Here is a 21,392-nt window from a genome sequence, read left to right as displayed (position 1 = left end):
GCGACATGGAAGCGATCCAATCTGCGACATACTTGGAAGCTGCTCAAAATCAGCTGCAAAATAAACCAGCTGAACTTTTGCTGTGTCAACCTTCCCAGTGGGGAAAGGGCACAGGATCACTCGGTGCTGCGGGGAAGGAAACAGCTCAAAACTCTGCAAGTGAGCATCACACTACTTTCAGTAATTATTAACCTAAATTCAACAGAGTTATCAAGGAAGTTGGGAAACCAACAAGCTTTGACTCCCATGATGAATGAAACAGCACAGAGCTTGGGTCTCTTCCAACTCTACAATTCTGACTCTATATGATTGTAATAACTGACTGATGGTAGCAAGTATTTATATATATATATATATACACACAGGGACGCAGGTGGCGCTGTGGGTAAAACCTCAGTGCCTAGGACTTGCCGATAGCATGGTCAGCGGTTCGAATCCCCGCGGCGGGGTGCGCTCCCGTCGTTCGGTCCCAGCGCATGCCAACCTAGCAGTTCCAAAGTACCTCCGGGTATAAGTAGATAAATAGGGACCGCTTACCAGCGGGAAGGTAAATGGCGTTCCGTGTGCTGCGCTGGCTCGCTAGATGCAGCTTGTCACGCTGGCCACATGACCCAGAAGTGTCTGCGGACAGCGCTGGCTCCTGGCCTATAGAGTGAGATGAGCGCACAACCCTAGAGTCTGGCAAGACTGACCCGTACGGGCAGGGGTACCTTTACCTTTACCTTTATACACACACACACACACACACACACACAGGTGTAACCTCGGGTTATGAATTCAATTTATTCCAGATGTCCGTTCTTAACCTCAAAGCATTCTTAACCTGGAGCCTCCCGCTGCCGCTGCACTGTTCTCATCCTGGGGCAAAGTTGTCAACTTGAGGTGGTACTTCCAGGTTAGCGGAGTTTGTAACCTGGAGCGTTTGTAACCTGACGTACCACTGTACACTCTTTCTGCAGCACCCCTGTGGGGGCTCAGGAACCCATTATGTCACCCCTTGCCTGCCGAGCTGGCAGCTGCTCACCCTTTTCCAAACACCCTTCCTTGTGGGGTGTTCCCTCAGCCTCCTTTCCTCTCTCCACTCCTTGGGAGCCCTCCGGACAGCTGCTGCTGCTGTCCCTGGTCTCTGAGTTGTCTCCTCCCCACAGCCCCAAAGAGAGTTGTAGCCAGGGCTGCATTTGCGTGGCGAGTTCCCGCCTCCCCCCAGTGGAAATAAAGACACATGATACAATTATTTAGGTTAATGGGCTAAAAATGGCCACAACTTTTTTGGCTACAGGTGATGAGCGATATTGGCTTAGGCTTTGGTCCTAACCGACTATCCGGCTTCAGCCTGTTTGCTTGAAGTCCAGGAAGGGTTAACCACCAGTAGGGGGAGTCCTGCTGATGCACATCAACTAGGAACTCCCCTGGGGTCACCGATAGGGGGCGTGCCTTAGGCCCTCACCTCCATAGGCTTTGGACAGGGCCATGCCTCCCGGAATCCTTTAACCAGACTACCCTTTGATGTGTGGGGCAGGTGATGGCACCATGTCCCCTCTTCCATTTACATAATAATACCCCTACCAATGCCTAACCGCCAATGCCAAGGAAGTTGTGACGAAGTAGGCGAAAAACCAAGTGGCTGGTGCCAATTTGCCAAGTGGAAAAAATCCCTACCAGGCCCCTTAATGGCGACCAACTGAAGTCCATAGCAAGGTCAAAGGAAAAACCTAAGGGGTGGGAGGGTGGGAAACCCAATGAGCTGAGGCGGCAAAATAGGGAGATCCCCGGCACATGCCAGAGTAATATAGTGCAAGCAAGTTCGGAAGTGGCTTTGCCTGCAGAGCTCTTAGCCAGGGCTGCTTCAATGAACAGCTATGCAAGCCTTTGGGAGGCAGAGATGTCAGAGGGCGTCAGAGGAGGGAGGGAAGGAAAGAGGGGCAGAGGCCAGTGTTGCCCACAGCACCCCTGATCATCATTCAAGGCACCTCAGGGTGCCATGGCACCCTGGTTGAAAACCACTGCTCTGGGGGAAAGCCATGAGTGTTCAAAAGTGCTTTAAATGTATGGTGTGAATGTGGCCACTGCTTACCCCTCTGAGAAAAGCAAGACAAATCAACACCACTATAAACAAAAGGAGACTGATATCTTTTATCTCTGGAAAGACGCAATGAGCACTTCCTCTTCCAAGCAAGATTGCATCACTAAGCTTTCTGGATGCTTTCTCAGGAGAAGTAGCGCATACACAAACATGTGCATGCTCACATACTTGAAATATTTGAAAATTAGGCAATGAAAAATCCTTGATAGCAAGCGTTCTTTCAGCAGAGAGAAAGAGAGAGACAGAGAGAGGTGGGTCACGGTCTGAGATCTGGCTGATGCACTCTGGTAGAATTTACGCACATCGACAAGCTTTTGACAGCATGCACAGCAGAACTGGAGTCCTCTGGGAACCATTCCCCCAATGCACATCATGTTCTCACATGAGTCATTTCCGGGAGATTTCGCAGGGCCTTTGATTACCGGGTGCTGTGATATCACACTTGAGAGGAACATCTCCCCTGCACATGGGCATACGGGCAGGGGGTCGCGATGATGGGGACCTCTGACGAAATAATTCCCGGAGACAGCTGACTTCGATTGTGGACTAGGCAGGAAATCAATTCCCACAGAGGAATACATGCAGGAAAGATTACAGGGAAAGGAAGTATCTTCATGGCTTCCACCCAAAGGATATGTGAGTAGGAGATGAAAAGTGAGATGCTCAAATAGGAACTGAAAAGCTGCCTTATATTGAGTCAGACCTATTGCTCCATATCATTCAGGATTGTCAGGGTTTCACAAAGGAAGTATTTTCCAGATTCTAATTCGTATTCCTCCATAGTGTCTCCACATTGGACACTGGAACACTGAACACTGGAAACTGTCTTAAACTGGGCCAAACCATTGGTCCATCTTGCTCCATATTGCCTCTGTAAGATTTCAGACAGGGTTCTGATCCAGCCCTCCCTGGAGATCATAGAATCATAGAGTTGGAAGAGACCACAAGGGCCATCGAGTCCAACCCCCTGCCAAGCAGGAAACACCATCAGAGCACTCCTGACATATGGTTGCCAAGCCTCTGCTTAAAGACCTCCAAAGAAGGAGACTCCACCACACTCCTTGACAGCAAATTCCACTGTCGAACAGCTCTTACTGTCAGGAAGTTCTTCCTAATGTTTAGGTGGAATCTTCTTTCTTGTAGTTTGGATCCATTGCTCCGTGTCCGCTTCTCTGGAGCAGCAGAAAACAACCTTTCTCCCTCCTCTATGTGACATCCTTTTATATATTTGAACATGGCTATCATATCACCCCTTAACCTCCTCTTCTCCAGGCTAAACATGCCCAGCTCCCTTAGCCATTCCTCATAAGGCATTGTTTCCAGGCCTTTGACCATTTTGGTTCCCCTCCTCTGGACACGTTCCAGTTTGTCAGTGTCCTTCTTGAACTGTGGTGCCCAGAACTGGACACAGTACTCCAGGTGAGGTCTGACCAGAGTAGAATACAGTGGCACTATTACTTCCCTTGATCTAGATGCTATACTCCTATTGATGCAGCCCAGAATTGCATTGGCTTTTTTAGCTGCCGCGTCACACTGTTGGCTCATGTCAAGTTTGTGGTCAACCAAGACTCCTAGATCCTTTTCACATGTACTGCTCTCAAGCCAGGTGTCACCCATCTTGTATTTGTGCCTCTCATTTTTTTTGCCCAAGTGCAATACTTTACATTTCTCCCTGTTAAAATTCATCTTGTTTGTTTTGGACCAGTTCTCTAATCTGTCAAGGTCGTTTTGAAGTGTGATCCTGTCCTCTGGGGTGTTAGCCTCCCCTCCCCAGATGCTGGGGACTGAACCTGGGATCTTCCACATGAAAAGAAGATGCTCTAAAACTGAGCAGCATCCAGTGGTAGGAACACCCCGTATGCATTTGGGGAGCTGCAAGGTCACACAGTGTATTCCCATTCCACATTGACAAAACATACCTACTGCAGGGTGCACACTTTGTGAAAATGAGACCCTGTTGCATAGAGCTTAATCCACACGAAAGGGGATCCTGATTAGCTCAATATCCCTCTCATGAGGAGGAGCTCTATCTGCATACATGCCATAGCTCAGGGATAGAGCACCTGCTTTGCATGCAAGAGGTCCCAGGTTCAATCCCCACCATGGTCAGGAAGTAGTGGGAGAGATGCCTCCTTCCTGAAACCCTGGAGAGCTGCTGCCAGTTAGTGTTTACAATACTGAGCTAGATGAACCACTGGTTAGATGTGGTATATAAGCCTAGGTGGTGCAATGGTTCAGTGTATCTGGCTGCTGACCAGAAAGTTGGTGCTTCAAGCTCACCCATGGATAGCTGTCCACAAGGGGTTGGACAAGATGACCCTCACTGTCCCTTCCAACTCTACAGTTCTATGATTCTATGATATCAGTATGCACAGAAAGCAGCTTGAGGTGTCTGTCAAATGCAGGGGAGGCAGGACTAGTGGGTGTGTAAGTAGGTGGGGCTACCTTGCATGAGACTCTTAATCTCAGGGTTGTGGGTTCGATCCCTCAGTGGGCAAAAAGATTCCTGCATTGCAAAGGGGTTGGGCTAGATGACCCCTGGGGTCCCTTCCAACTCTACGATTCTATGAGTTCATGGCTGCAAGGCACCCTTAATTCCTGGATTTAGTAAGTGTTAGAATTTAACGTTTGGAGAATTAAACTGGAAATCTTAACCAGTGGCGTAGCGTGGGTTGTCAGCACCTGGGGCAAGGCAAGTAATTTGCGCCCCCTAACCCTAACCCCCAGATGTTGCGCCCGGTGCAGCTGGCACCCCCTGCACCCCCCACGCTACGCCACTGATTTTAACTCTTAACAGACTCTTAACAGCTGGATTCAGCTATCTGAGAGATAGGCCATTAACAGAGAACAAAGACATGGAGATGGGCCATCAATACAGCAGAGACTCTGCCATCCAGCAGATGGGTGAAGCCAGTGGTGTAGTGTGGGTTGCCAGAACCCAGGGCCGCATCCGTGTCACCCAGGAGAACCACTTCCTGGTTCACACGGAGAAGCTGTTTTCAATGGAACCTGGTAATGGAAGCACACAGCTGTATTGAGGCAGCACCAGGTGTTGAAATTTTGCACCCCTAACAGTGTTGCGCCCAGAGCAACTGGCCCTGTGCCCTGCCCCTCATGCTACGCCACTGGAGCCTCGCCCATGAGCTCTGAGATTTTTTTTAGTCAGAAGACAGTGCCAGAGTTTTTGTTAGGAGGAAGTTTTGGGGTTTCAGTTTGTTGTGGCATGATTGAGGGAGAACGGTGTCAGTTTGTTCAACGCAGCAAGCTGCTGAGAGACGCTAAAGCACAAAGTGAGGTTCCTGTTTGAATCGCAGGCTGTAGCAATGGGAGAAATGGGACCCTCTTGAAATGTGATTCTGGGAGCCCCTCCATCAAAGGCTTAGGTTGTATATGTGTGAAAATAAACCATATATCATAAAGACACCATAGTCTCTGCTGCACCCCATTTCCAAAGCAAACATGAACACAGGATAAATGCCTGGACCCCCAGAATCTCGCACCACTCAGAGACTGGGGTGGTTCTGTAACAATACAGGCTTGAATAAGAATGGAATATCACAAGAAAGGCTTTTGAAAAGGTTGCAGCCAGCTATTCTCCTCTCCTTATTCCAATCTAGTGACTCAAAGAAGCACAGAATTTCTTAAACCCTTCTGTAGCTATAAGAAGAAGAAATGCAAACCTCAGCTGAAATTAAATGATTACTATTATTATTTTTAAATCCCGCACTTTGACAAAGTTCCAGTCCTTGCAGGGAAGGGAAATATGCAGTCAACTGCTTTAGTGATCCTGTCATCTTCACTGGCGACACAAAGCCTGCTTTTGGATGCCTTCTGCTGTATGCAAATATTTGCATGTGGAAAAATTAAAGTGAGAAACCGCAAAATACTACCCAGCTTGTGGAAACGAAGCCTCTTCTTTCTGGCACCAGATTAGCTTTTGCCCACAAATCACTCTGCCTTGGTAAGAGCAAAGTCCCAAATATTCCAGTGATCTGAGGATGGGTGTGTGTGTGTGTGTGTGTGTGTGTGTTGAATTATACACTACAGTTGAATTATACACTACAGTTGAATTATACACTACAGTTGAATTATACACTACAGTTGAATTATTTAGGTTTCTGATTTTTTAATACAGATACATGTCAGTTTCGCATGTGTTCATACTTCTGTGCCACCCCACTTAAGTGTTATTCTCTGAAATACTTTAAAAAACCATCCCTTCAAAAAAATCATTCTTCAATGGGTATTTGGTCACATAACCGAATAAGTTCAAATATGTATCTTAGTGTACGCATTTCTAAAAAAAATATTCTTGCCCTAAAATGCACATTTTTTATTGTGCAATTTTGGTACTTTTTTGAGCTGAAAACTACCACAACATTCAGAGAATTGCAAAAACAGAAGGCTAAATTACACTGGGACCAATGAAATTCCATCATCCTGGAGGGTTGGCCCTTTAAGTACCATAGTTCTCAAAAAAGGGGGTACAGCCTAGGAAGAGCAGACCAGAGACAGAGGCTCAAAAGACCTCAGTCTACCTGTAGTCCTTGCCTTGTAGGTGCCTCTGCAACACCAGAACAGGGCAGTCCCCCTTGGACCTCTCTCCATCCTAATCCCACATGTGTTTGGGTGAATGAGTGTTTCGCAAAAGCAGCAGGCAAAGGCAGAATGTCACACAATTGTACTGTGTTCCTCTTCCAAAACCCTAACAATTTTCTTTTTTAAAAAGTGGAGTACTAACTTTGCATCCTTAATTGCTGAAGCTAAATGGATGCTGAAGGAAATCGAGAGCACAGCCTGGCTATGTTGGCTGAAACCACCCCATTCCTCGCATTGCACTTTCTAGGCAAATACTTTCCACGACTTCCAAGAACAAGGTAGCCCAGTGTGACCTTTGAGAGACTCTCTGCTCTGATTTAAGGCAGGCACTTCCTTCCTGGACCCCGGTTTTGTTTGCCGGTAGGTTTGTGTGTCCAGGTTCAACAGACCTGGAAAATCTCTTTGCAAAGCAGAATGCCTCGATGTGCCCGCAGGAGAGAGCAGGAGAGTCGTACACATTCTCAGCAATTCTCCTCTCACAGAGAACTTGGCCTGCCACAGATATGCTCCCTGCTTATGACTCACTACCCCTGTTTGTTTGGAACACTTCCCTATTTATTTATGAAACAGGGCTGCCCAGTACTTTTGGCTCTGGCTCCCGGCCTGCAGGGAAGGAAATTTCCCTCGAGGACTCTTGTTCCCTTACGTGCGGCGTCAGGCAGACATGCGGAGAGGCCGTTTTGCTTGAGGCGCTGTGTTCTCCTCTGTTCTCCCTTGCCAGGATGAACTTGCCTGGCTTTCTAGCCCTGGTCTGAGCCCAGGAGACCCTTCCAGTGAAAGCTACTGTGTGCTTACAGTGGTACCAACATTCCCTCTTCCTCTTTATCTGGAGGGCTTACAGTCTTTTTTAAAATGTTTTTTATGTTTTTATGTATGTTGAAAACTGCCCAGTGTGGCTGGGGCAATCCAATTAGATGGGCGGTGTATTGGTGGTGGTGGTGATGATGATGATGGAATAACAGGTAAAGGGACCCCTGACCATTAGGTCCAGTCATGGCCGACTCTGGGGTTGCAGCACTCATCTAGCTTTACTGGCCGAGGGAGCCGGCGTGCAGCTTCTGGGTCATGTGGCCAGCATGACTAAGCCGCTTCTGGCGAACCAGAGCAGCACACGGAAATGCCGTTTACCTCCCCATCAGAGCGGTACCTATTTATCTACTTGCACTTTTGATGTGCTTTTGAACTGCTAGGTTGGCAGGAGCTGGGACTGAGCAACGGGAGCTCACCCCGTCGTGGGGATTCGAACCACTGACCTTCTGATCGGCAAGTCCTAGGCTCTGTGGTTTAACCCACAGCGCCACCCGCATCCCACGTTATGTATTTTTAAAAAGCACTATTGTATATCTATATTTTCCATTTTGTCTTTACATGCAGATACGGTTTAAGCCTTGAAATTAAATTATTTGTCAGCATAACTTTTGTGAAAATTATTTATATACTTACTTATTTATAAGACTTCAGTTATCCCCAGGGTAAAAAAAGGGGGGCACATTATCCACCTGGCCCGGGCCTCTGCCTGGCTCTGCAAAGCCCTGGGGAAGACACCCGGGGTGGACCACATCCACGGCACCCCCCTTCCTCCACCAGTAGAAGGAGGAGACTTGGCCTGGCGAGACACAATTAGTTGCCCCCAGCAACACAGAGACACACCTCTCTCTATAGCAATGTGCAAGGAGCTCTATGTTGGTGGTAGTGGTGGGGGGCTCCAGTGATATGCACACTAGAGCTGGGAGGGGAGGCAGTGGCTGCTGGAATGGTGCCCCCAGCCGTCCTGCAGGGCCCTCCCAGCCTACTGCAAGGTCCACTTGGAAACCTCTCCTTAGCAGGCACTGGAGAGATGACTAGGGAGAACAGCCAGCACTCGCCTCGCCAAGGCCGTGTCTGCTCACTGGATGAAGGGATGCTCCTGCTCCTGCTGCTGCTGCTGCTGTTTCCTCCAGAAAACAAAACCACTGCAGTCAGTTGAATCATGCACTCTTATTGTTTTGAGAAACATGATATCGGTTGAGGCTGTTAGGGGGCTTTTTTCTTTACAAATCATTTAAAATATATATATATATATTTAAATATTTTTAGCAAGGTTTTCCTGGACATTTAAAATCATATTTAAATATCTCTTCCCCCAAGGTTTTTCCTGGACATTTTGCCAATTCGGCAAAAATCCGCCCGGATGCCGTTTTGTCAGTCCGATTCCCGGACATGTCTGGGAAAACCCTATATAGCAGCCCTGTATTCCGCCCTTCATCCAAAGATCTCAGGGCCAGCTCTGTCCATAGCTGTCAACTTTCAGATTTGAAAATAAGGGATCAGTAGCCTCGAAAATAAGGGATCAGCAGCCTCACCTGTGTACGGGATATCTAACAATCTGGGATAGCAGCGGGAAGCAGCAGGAAACGGCGCTGGAATAAGGGAATTTCCCGCAAAAAAAAGGGAAGGTTGACAGCTATGGCTCTGTCTGGCACCATCATTATTCATTTCTCAACTAAACACATTTTTGACTAGTCTTTTTGAGGGGGCTGGCCTGAGGTAGGCAGCTGTAAATGGCTTGGGAGCTGATCTGCTATGGTGTTGAGCTGCCTTGTCCATTTCTGTTTGATGTTTGAAGTGGCTTTCGGTGGAGATTTCATTGCTGTAGTAATCCACAGCTTTGCATAGTAAGCAGAGGGCTGTTCTGCTCCACTCTGGTGCTGAGCTGAGAGGAAAAAGACTTCAGCAGAGCCATGGATCAAAAGAAGAGTGGGTTGGTGGGGTTTCAAGTCATTGTGTGTGTGTGTGTGTGTTTTACTGCCTGTCTATTTTCTCTCTCTCTCTCTCTCTCTCTCTCTCTCTCTCTCTCTCTCTCTCTCTTTCTTTCTTTCTCGGCATGTCTCTCTCTCTCTGTGTGTGTGTGTGTGTGAGAGAGAGAGAGAGAGAGAGAGAGAGCGTGAGAGAGAGAGAGAAACAGAGAGAGAAAATGTATATCTGTTTGCTTTTGTCTCTCTGTTTCTTTCTCTCTTTCTCTCTCTTTATCTGCAAGTAAACTCTGGCTATGCCCACTTTTGCTTTGGCCACACCCATCCCTAGCAAGTGGCCCCTGGAGGCTTGGGTAACAGCAAATGTGGCCCTCGGGCCCTCCAAAAGTAAATAGTGCCATGTCTAATCAAAAACAAACAAGCCTGCATTAATTGAGCACACAACAATCCATATAGCTGCTTTTCCTTGCAAAATGTAAAGCAGGATTTCCCAAACTCGGGTCTCCAGCTGGTTTTGGACTACAATTCCCATCATCCCTTGTTAGCAGGACCAGTGGTCAGGGATGATGGGAACTGGAGGCCCAAGTTTGGGAAACTCTGATGTAAAGGATCCACATGACTCAGAGCTATCTGAAGCAATCAGTATTGCTGTAGCACTGAGAGTGGTATTCTCCACTAGTCCTACTGAGAGTAGACCCACTGAAGTTACCTGAAAAGAATAAGCTAGATTCATTAGTTTTAATGGGGCTTGGCTGAAGAGGACTTAAGTGAATGCCACATCCCAAGTCCACCCTGGTTACAATCTCCACCCCTCCCCAACTCCACCTTAATCAGCATTAAAATTCCGAAGTGTGCTCAATCTGTTCTCGGCACTGATAAGAATGAGATGGGAAGCTCACATCTGCTGGATGTAATCAACCTTCAGGTCTGTAAATGGATTGGCAAGATGCCTCCCACACACTCTCCCTCAGGTGACTTGGCTTCCTTAATTACAATGCCCGTTGCTGCAACCCAGAGCTAAGCCAAATCACACAGCACTCCACCTTTATAAATAACTATCTTCTTAGACTGGATTTGTCCTCCAGACTCCTCAAGAGCACAATGTAAGTTAAGTGTCTAATGACCAGGAGGGAGGGAGGAAAGAGAAGTTTCAGTCCTAAGAGCCATGGAAGTGTCTTTGATTTGTAAAAGCCCTGTGGTCATGGGCAGGTGGCTCTGAGAACTGTACATGTATTCAATTGCCCTAAAGCAAAAGAGCTTTACTGTTACTCAAAGCAGACCCTCCAAGTGTCCCAATTTTCCAGGGACAGTCTCAGATTTACAGATACCATCCCGGTTTCTGATTTGATCCCAGAATATCCCACTTTTCCTTAGGGCATCCCTATTTTCATTGGAGAAATGTTAGAGAGTATGGTAGCAAGTCCCTATTGTCATTGGAGGATATGGAGTTATGCGACCCCCCCCCCCCCGAGCCAAATAGATAAGTAAGAAGACATCTGAAGGCAGTCCTGTATAGGGAAAGTTTTCTTAAAATGTTTTATTATGTTTTTATATATGTTTGAAGCTGCCGAGAGTGACTAGGGCAACCCAGTCAGATGGGTGGGGTATGGTGATGATGATGATTGAATAAGACATCCCTATTGTCATTGGAGAAATGTTGGCACGTATGTCAAAGCAGAGTTGCTGGCTCCTAAGTGGAAAAACGAGTCCCTTCTGCCTTAGGAACATAAGAAGAACCTTGTTGGATCAAGTCAAAGGTCCACCAAGTCTTGCATCCTGTTCTTACAGTGACCAACCGGATGCCTTATGGCAGCCTTTCTCAACTTGTGGGTCCCCAGATGTTGTTGAACTACAACTCCCATCACCCCTAGCTAGCAAGGCCAGAGCTCAGTGATGATGGGAGTTGTGGTCCAACAACATCTGGGGACCCACAGGTTGAGAACTACTGCCTTATGGGAAGACCAAAGGCAGGACTGCGACAACACTCTACCCATGAAATTCCTGGTATCCAGGAAAATGGTTTTCCTCTGAAGGAAAAGGATAGGCATTGTGTCTAATAGCCTTACCCTCCATGAATTCGTCTAATCCTCTTTTAAAGCCATCAAAAGTGGATGCTCATACTTCAATGAAGGCCAGGAGAAGGCCTCATGCGGTTAACTTCTCCCACTGGGGTAGGAGAGTCCCTTTCAGAAAAGTGCTGAAGAAATATTTAATTGAAAGAAAAAGGTGCACACCGTGCTTGGCTATTTTGCAACAATAAAATAAGCTCCAAGCACCACATCCACCAAAATTCCAAATAAGTGCTAAGGTGCCCTGAAAATGAGCCACATCATAGAAATATTTCTATTAATACATTAATAATAATAATAATAATAATAATAATAATAATAATAATTCAGTATCCAACACATCTATATAATGGAGCCACATTAGTAAGCTAGGGAGTAATTAAATATAGAAGAGAATCATTTGTTATATTCTTTACATCCATTGAAATGCACTCTTGAGAGCTTCCAACCATCTTTGAGAGAATTCATTGTTTGTTTACGAACCACTTGGCTTCTCAAGCATCTATATAATTTTTGAAAAGAGGGAGGGGGAAAAGATATTGCTGAATAGTCTGGACAATAATTGTTTTAAGGTGGGTCAACTGCATTCCACTTGCCTGCAGACATATCCCGACAAAACAATTACTCCAAAAGAGTGATGTGCTCAGACAGTAAATAATGTTAAAACCTCAGTTTTATCCCCTAGTTTATCTGTAAGTGGAAATGGAAATAAAATATAGGGCATTAAGAAAAGTCGGTGAGAGAAAGAAGCTGAATGGGTCTCTGTGCTTGCACAGAGTACTTCAGGTGTTGCCGAACTTCTTCAGCCTGTGGGCACATTTTTGAAATTTGAGTGGGTGCCATAGGCACCAACTGCTCTCCACACTTCACCCAGCTTCCCAGATAAAGCCACTGGCCTCGCACATTTAGGTCTGGTGCGGCCAAGGCTCTTCCTCTTTCCCACGCCGTAGCTAGCCAGATTTTTTCCCTTCCCTCCCACCCGTTAGGTTAGGCTCTATGACGATGCTATGGGCTTCGGCTGGTCGCCGTCAAGGGGCCTGGTAGGAATTTTTCCATTTGGCAGATTGGCCCAGCCACTTGGTTTTCACCTACCTCGTAGCTACCCGTCACAACTTCCTCGGCATTGGCGGTTAGGCATTGGTAGGGGTACCTTCCCCCAAAACAAAGGGTAGTCCAGTAAAGGATTCTGGGTGGCGTGGCCTTGTCCTAAGCCTATGGAGGTGTGGGCCCACGGCACGCCCCCGAGCGGTAATTCCAGGGAGAGCTCCTAGTTGATGTGCCTCAGCAGGACTCCCCCTACTGAAAACCCTTACCAGTTTTCAAGCAAGCGGGCTGAAGCCGGTTAATTGTTAGGACCAATGCCTAAGCCAATACCACTCAATTCTTGTAATCAATAAAGTTGTGGCCTAGTCTGACCCAATAACTCGAATTCTTGTGTCTCGTGTCTTTATTTCTGAGGGGGGAGGTGGGAACTCATCACACAAGCCCTTTTCCCAAGAGACTGTATATGCTCACATTTTGCTTTCTCATGGGATCTGGGTAAAAGCATTAATCAGATCTTTGAAAACTGCATGGAGGTAAAAGAGGACATGAGAAGGAGCATCACTTTCTCAACTTCCTCCTTTTGTGTACGTTTCATGGGAAGGAAGGTAAGTGCCCTCAACACCTCCAGTGTTGGGCAGGTAAGAGATGTTACGGGCACCAGGGAAAGATTTCACATCCACAGGCATCACAGTGGTGACCACATTGGTAATCTCTGGGGCACACATATGAGATCCATCTTTTGCTCTTTCTCACGCCCTTCATCCTACACACTGGATTCTCATGGGACAATTAACCATAGTCAAGCCAGGCCCAGGGTCCCCCTTGGTAGAATGAGTAGTACGGCCCCCAAACTCAGCATGGTTGGCTTGCCTCAATTTTTAGTAAGCGAGTTAAGAAGGGGGCATAACACCATTTGAAGTAAGCAAGATATTACCATCCTAAGACGTCCCCCACCTAAGAACATTAAGTCCAGAGTCTAAAATTACATAACTGCACTGCTGATTGGCCATGAACTACAAGTCCGTGTAATCATAGACCACTGACTCAATTAATTTCACAGTTCAGCTTTAAAAAACAACAGCTATTTCCTGAGGTCTTAAGGGGAAATTCCCTGTGGTTCAGTGCATAGCTGGTATCACATTATCTATCCCCATCACCACTATATATATATAAAAATCCCAACCAACAGCAGCAGCCAAGTTAGAACCTTCTAGATGCTGCTGAACTCACATCAGCCCCAGCCAGCATGGCCAATGGTCAGAGATGATGGGAGTTGTAGTCCACTGACTTCTAGAGAGCACACAGCTTCCATTATCCTCAGTGTTGTTGGACACAACTCCCACCACCTGTGTCTACCACATAGTCTACCACTGCAAAAGAACATCACAAGAAGCCCCAAAGCAGGGTTTGAAGGTGACAGCTCTTCTCCACAGAAGGCCACCAGCAACTGGTATTCCGCAACACACTATTGCTTAAACATGGAAGCTCCATTTAGCAGATGAAGCTATCATCCTTGAGTTTAACACATCATTTCCTTTCTCGTTAAATGTCAGTATCGTAGGCCAACACTGAATTTGTCCAAAGTTTTCAGTGCACACAATTTTTTCAGCATCACCTTCGACAGTCGTATGCAACTCAATCCTACTTGAACCAAACAAGTAGTTTGTATCACTGTGTGAATCCAGTCCTAAAAGAGTATTTTAGGTTTTTAATCAAATCAATGCTAAGTATCTGCAATAAAGAATCCAATCAACAACAACCAAATTAAAATCCACACCGCTATTGCTGCTGATCTTCTACAATGTTGTTTTTATTAAATTTCCACAGTTAATATAAGAAACCCTCAAATTTTGACCTACTTATTGAAAGCTATCCACCTGTCTCCCTGCAAAAAGATAAAACAAAGAAATGTTCGTGGTGACAGTGGCCATGTACAGACATAACACTAAACCTTGATGTTAGGAATGAGCCTAGCCCAAACTGTTTGTGTCCAGGGCAGCTGTTTACCAGCTCCATCTGGTACGTAGGCTGAGACTCTGCCTGCTTCTGCACTGTCTCGCCAGAGTGGTGCATGCTCTGGTTATCTTCCGCTTGGACTACTGCAATGCATGGGGCTACCTTTGAAGGTGACACAGAAGCTACAATTAATCCTACAATTAATCCAGAATGTGGCTGCTAGACTGGTGACTGGGAGTGGCCACCAGGAACATGAAACACCAGTCCTAAAAGATCTACATTGGTTCCCAGTATGTTTCCAAGCACAATTCACAATGCTACATTGGTTCCCAGTATGTTTCCAAGCACAATTCACAATGCTGTTCATAAGATTGTGTTTCCACATTTGATTAAGCAGAAGTTGTGGCATTGCCCAAACTCTGATAAACTGTGGTTAATCTGAATTATGGTTTGTCTGAAATAAGTCAATTTCACACAGCTGGCTTGCTTCAACAAAATATACCTAAGATTAGCCACAGTTCTGAGTTCTGATACAATCCTAAACTATAGTTAATATAGGAAATGTCAGTTTCACACAATGGTTTAGGAAGCTGGCTTGCTTCAACACAATATACTTAAGATTAGCCACAATTTAAAGTTCTGATGGAATGCTAAACTATGGTTAATCAAAACTGGAAAACAAAAGCTTCTAACATCCTTCGGGGATGGAGAGTGGAAGCATGTGAGGCAACGGGGATGCTAGCCTTTTGTCATCAGCCCCAATGCAGTCAGCGAGTTCAAGTAAGCATAGACATAAGAAATACCTTCACTGAGGATGTCAGGGAGTATGTCTCCTGGATCTTGTGCAATGGCCGACCTCCTATAGACCATGTGACTCCTCCCTCTCTCTTCATCCATTTGTTTCCCTTTCTCCAATGGCTCAATGAAATATTCATCTTCACCCACTTTGATCATTCCAGCCTAGGCAGAAAGAGGAAAAGAAGTAAGAAGACACCAATATGTGAAGGATCCATCTTCCAGATTTGTCATGATAATTGTCGTTGGGATCATTCAATTGTCAACCACCGAATGCAGTGCAGTCATACCTCTTGTTACGTTCGGTTCAGGTTACGTGTTTTCAGGTTGTGTCCTGTGGCAACCCGGAAGTACCGGAAAGGGTTACTTCAGGGTTTCGCCTCGCATGCATGCGCAGATGCGCAAAATGACATTACGCGCATGCACAGAAGCGGCAAATCGTGACCCATGCATATGCAGATGCGGGTTGCATTCCTTTCAGGTTGTGAACGGGGCTCCAGAATGGATCCCGTTCACAACCAGAGGTACCACTGTACAAAACAAGGGTGGAAGACCTAATCTTATGCTTGGATGAGAGGTACAGAAATCCTGTTGGAATTGCTCTGCAGAGGAGTGTGGAAATGTTAAGGGACAAACACAAGTTGGAGTGTGTGCATCTACAAATTGGCAATCAACTGTCTCCCTGTAATGGGTTCAGATGCAGCAGGACTCCAGTTGGAGTCAGACTATTCCTGAACTACTGGGTCTGGGCAATTGGGGAGCAGGCATAGCTCAGTGACAGAACATCTGCCTTGCATGTAGAAAGTCTCAGGTTCAATCCCCGGCATTTCCAGGTAGGGTTGAGACAGAAATCCTGAAATCCTGTAGGGGCAAAATGGAACTAGATGGACCAGTGGTTTGGCCCAGTTTAAGGCAGTGACGCTGCGGGTGGCGCTGTGGGTTAAACCACAGAGCCTAGGACTTGCTGATCAGAAGGTCGGCGGTTCGAATCCCCGCAACGGGGTGAGCTCCTGTTGCTCGGTCCCTGCTCCTGCCAACCTAGCAGTTCGAAAGCACATCAAAAGTGCAATAAGATAAATAGGTACCACTCCAGCGGGAAGGTAAACGGCGTTTCCGTGTGCTGCTCTGGTTCGCCAGAAGTGGCTTAGTCATGCTGGCCACATGACCTGGAAGCTGTACGCTGGCTCCCTTGGCCAATAAAGTGAGATGAGCGCCACAATCCCAGAGTTGGCCACGACTGGACCTAATGGTCAGGGGCCCCTTTACCTTTACCTTTAAGGCAGTTTCCAATGTCCAGTGTTCGGGTGCCCAATGTACTAATTGCTATGGGGGAATATGAATTTGAATCTGGATCTTCTCACTCCTGATCCATCATGAAAACCACACTGTCTTGAACCATCGGGGGGGGGGGGAGCAGCAGCAGCAGCTCCATGGCAGAGGAGAGCTAATAAATTAAACAGCAATGAGAATTTGCAGAATCATGTGGGATCTATTCCCTAGTTGGAATGCTTAGGACCAGTGTTTAAAAGTTATTCAACACAACTTCAAAGTTGTGGTTACTTAGAACGCCTCTGCCCCGAAGCCATTCAGATGTTGGCCGTGGTGAGAGAAGGCAGTGGGGGAAGGGGCAGTAAAAGGGGAAGCACATCCTACCCAGGTAAAAACCACTCAAGGAAAGCAGGGCCACTAGAGGGTTTGGCTGGGTAAGAGAAGTGGCCTGGGAGATTCCTGAGAGCCATATAGAGAGGCTTGGAGGGCCATATTCAATTCCCCAGCCCTAGTCTATAGGATTGGAGGAATAGCTCCTCAACTACTTGGTTGCTGGAAGGGAGAACATGTAAGCTTTTGGGGCTGAAGAGACTTTGCCTTTGGCTGTATTACTGTTATCTATTTACCGTAGAGTAAGTGCAAGTAGATAAATAGGTACCACTCCAGTGGGAAGGTAAATAGTGTTTCCGTGCGCTGCTCTGGTTTCACCAGAAGCGGCTTAGTCATGCTGGCCACATGACCCGGAAAAAATGTCTGCATACAAACGTCGGCTCCCTCTGCCAGTAAAGTGAGATGAGCGCCGCAACCCCAGAGTCGTTCATGACTGGATTTAACTGTCAGAGGTCCTTTACCTTTTTAAAAGCCTCATTGAATTCAATGGGACTTACTTTTGAGTAGACATGCTGTCTATCCACCCCCACTTTGTACTCCTTTCCAGGGCCGGATTTAGGTTTGATGAGGCCCTAAGCTAAAGGGGCCCTTTAAATGTGATATTTTAGGGAACAGGCTAACAGGCAGGGCCCCTTACTTACATCAGAGGAGCCTACACAACACAAAACACTGTTGCTGTATGTAGCTTTAATTTTATTTGTTTTTTATCTTATATTTTGGAAATCTACATCCAGGGTTTTTTTCCCTTTAATTTTTTAGGGGGCCCTAAGGTATAGCTTGTTTAGCTTATACGTAAATCCGGCACTGCTCCTTTCAAGGAAAGAAGTCAGGGGTTGGAATATTTCATATAATTACCTGTTTTGATCATTCTTGCTCCTTGAAAAGTTGTGTGTGGTTTTTTTAAGGCTAATATGCAGCACCATCAAAACACGCAAGACATTCTTAAGGCAGAAATCAGCTGGCAGTGGTTCTCGAGGATCACTGGCACAGATATTTCCCAAATCTGCTACTGAAGATCCTTTTCATTGGGATATGGCAGAACTGAAGTGCAATGCAGAGCATCCACTCTGCCTCTGAATGGCCCCTTTCCTCAACAATAACCATTGGGCTATTTAAGTTCAAATAAGTCCATTTCAGGATCACACCCTCATTTTCCCCTTTCCGTATGGCCAAGAAACATTATTAGGTTGGCAACCTAGCAGCCTCCTGGCAAGTGAATGGATTGCTTTCTTGCTATTTGAAATGGAGGGGGGGTGCGGACAGAGAGAGTTTGTGCCTACAGTTGCTATGCTCATGACGTAAGATTCTATCTTGGCACTCCCACGTTTGTTTAAATATCCCATTTTCAATGCTTTCAGCTTGGAAGTATTCAAAGGAAAGAAAACAAAAGAAAGGAGGCCCAAAACAGCCTTTTCCCCCAGCAGGTTCCTCTTCCATTTTTCTGTTTTACAGCGAAAGATGGGTTGGGTGGTAAGATAGATGATGACATTATTCATGAAAGGTTAACGGGGGGGGGGGGGGATATTTTCAAAAACAAGTTGTTGGTGTTGGGTAAATAGAGAAGTGATGGGTAATTTTTCGTTTCTATCAGTTCCTCATTTTTCCAGTATTGAGTTCAGTTCTCCATATACAGTCATAAAGGTAAAGGTAAAGGTACCCCTGCCCGTACGGGCCAGTCTTGACAGACTCTAGGGTTGTGCGCCCATCTCACTTAAGAGGCCGGGGGCCAGCGCTGTCTGAAGACACTTCCGGGTCACGTGGCCAGCGTGACAAAGCTGCATCTGGCAAGCCAGCGCAGCACACGGAAACGCCGTTTACCTTCCCGCCAGTAAGCGGTCCCTATTTATCTACTTGCACCCGGGGGTGCTTTCGAACTGCTAGGTTGGCAGGCGCTGGGACCGAGCAATGGGAGCGCACCCCGCCACGGGGATTCGAACCGCCGACCTTTCGATCGGCAAGCCCTAGGCGCTGAGGCTTTTACCCACAGCGCCACCCGCGTCCCAGTCATACCTTAGGTTATAGCCGTTTGAGGTTGCGTTTTTGGGGGGTTGCGGACCACTGAAACCTGGAAGTACTAGAAGGGGTTACTTCCGGGTTTCAGCAGTTGTGCACGCGCAGAAGTGCTAAATCGCACTTTGCACATGTGCAGAAGCGCCAAATCTCAACCCGCACATGCGCAGATGCAGGTTGCGAACGCTGCAGGTTGCGAACGTGCATCCCGTACAGATCCCGTTCGCAACCCGAGCGTCCACTGCATCCTCATTTGTTTGTATGAATGTTTCGGAAGGCGGACAAGATGTTAAAGGGTCTAGAAGCCAAGCTTCATGAGGAATGGTTTAGAGAACTGAGTATGTTTAGCCTGGATAGGACTGGATAAGACTTAGCCTGGATGAGACTCAGAGGAGATATGATAGCTATCTCCAAATATCTAAAGGCCTGTCACATGGCAGATAGAGAAAGCTTGTTTTCTCCTACTCTGGAGGGGAGGACCTGATCCAATGCATTCAAAGGAGACTCCAACTAAACATTAGGAAGAACTTTCTGATGGTAAGAATGGGCTCCCTCAGAAGGTGGTGGAGTCTCTTTCATTGGGAGTTTTTAATCAAAGGTTGGATGGCCCTCCCTATCATGCATGATTTAGTTGAGATCCCTGCATTGCAGGGGGTGACCCTCAGGGTATCTTCCAACTCTACATTTCTACGCTTCTATGATTTCATGACCGATATCTATCTGCTTGTCTATCTATCATCTATCCATCTATCTCTCATGTATCCATCCCAGGTGAAAATTCACTAGCAGGTGAATTTCTCCTAATATGCACATTTTTTTTTTGGTATGCAATTTTGCATCATAGACACCTTATTGCACAGCTGTGTCCTCTATTATAATGCATTTCTGCAAATTACTATCACTAATATACAGTATGCATTTATATGCAGGCTTTCCTCCAGCATAAACATCTTTGCACATATTACTGGGCTTGATATGTATGCAATTTTGCCTAATATAAACTTTTGTTTGTTCGTTTTTGCAAAGGAAAATACAATGCATCTTTGTTAGTTTATAGTCACTAATATATGCATCTATAAGGCACACTTTACCCCAGTGTATGCATTTATGCTATATGGCTGGAGGACTGCTTTGCAAAATTCAGACAGTGTGAATTGCAAAAGATGACTGTGCTTCAGTTCACATATTGTTTCACGAAGTGCAAATGAGGTAAGTCCACATTTAAATGAAAACTTAATTGAATTTCTCTGCCATTCCTAACCATATGGCATTTCTGGATGCACAGTTCAACACTTGGTTTTTATTGCTTTGCAGTTCTACTCTCTTAAGGTCAAAAGGTGCACAGGAATTCAGGTGTGGTGTTACCAGCACCAGGCAACACAGTAATACAATCTCCCTCCTGACTGGATAAGCAATCACTTACTCTACTCAGTTTAGCGGGGGGGGGGGGAGAATTGGCTTCCTTCCTAATTGCCTCTTCACTGTGAAGTCAGTCAGGGCCTACTCCTGTTTCAACATAATAATCAATGGGTAGAGTTGCCTCTAGGCAGGATCCCTCCCTCTGCAGTGCTTTCTCGCCTTCTAAAATGTCCCCTGCCCAGATTTTCAGTGACCTGATGCTCTCAAACTTTGTCCTTATCTTACCCCACTAATGCTGCAATCCTGAACACACTTTGTAGGGAATAGGTCTCATCAAGCTCAACATGAATTATTGCTGCATGAACGTGCATTGGAATGTTCTGTTAAGTGCCACTGAATTTGGCAATATTTCCTTCAGAGTAAATATGCCGAGGGCTGTGCATATATTGAGATACTAGGGAGAAATTCTTTGAACCAACAAAAAAAACCTGCCTTATGGTGAAACCCATACCCACTTCATTCCAGACGCGCACGCTCTCTCTCTCTCTCTCTCTCTCTCTCTCTCTCTCTCTCTCTCTCTCTCTGTGTGTGTGTGTGTATTTGTGTGTGTGGATTGAGCAAAGGCATTAATCTCCGTTGTCTCTGCAATCCAAGCCACCTTTGTACTGGACTGCAGTGGTGCCATATTTCAAACAGTAAAAACCAGGACACCCAAAAGTTGCTGAGCTTCTTTTAAGAAGACACCTAAATTGTTGGGGGTTTCCTCCCCAAAAAATGCCCCCCCAAAGCCACGGGTTTTTGACTACCACCTGTAGAACTGATGCCAAGCTCACTCTACCAATGCAGGCCTCTTTCTTTTGAAGGTCTGCTTGGACTTTTGGAAGATCAGAGCCGATAGCGAGCCCCTTTGAAATATATTACCCAAACCAGAGTTATCCTTTGAAATTTTCCCTTCTCTGAATTTTGTGAGACAGTGCTCAAATGAATGCGTACAAAAATGAATATGTTGGGGAAAACGTTTGCATTAAAATTGCAGCTTTTCCTTAAAAATAACACAGAAAAATACATCATATTGAGAAATATTGC

The 21,392-nt window shown here is 46.2% G+C and overlaps 1 protein-coding gene across 1 annotated transcript in view; it reads right to left on the bottom strand.

Moving 5' to 3' along the window:
- ADAMTS3 (ADAM metallopeptidase with thrombospondin type 1 motif 3) overlaps window positions 1–21,392 on the bottom strand; it is a 139,271-nt gene that overhangs the window by 80,093 nt on the left and 37,786 nt on the right. Inside the window, exon 5 of the mRNA XM_081924812.1 lies at window positions 15,287–15,443. Coding sequence (XP_081780938.1) covers window positions 15,287–15,443 — 157 coding nt within the window. The remainder of the gene's footprint in view (window positions 1–15,286; window positions 15,444–21,392) is intronic.

Source organism: Podarcis melisellensis (genome assembly GCF_964234715.1).
Source record: "Podarcis melisellensis genome assembly, chromosome: 9".
NCBI classification, from domain to species: Eukaryota; Metazoa; Chordata; class Lepidosauria; order Squamata; family Lacertidae; genus Podarcis; species Podarcis melisellensis.
Note: the sequence above shows the minus strand (reverse complement) of the source record. Positions and strands in the feature narration are given on the sequence as shown.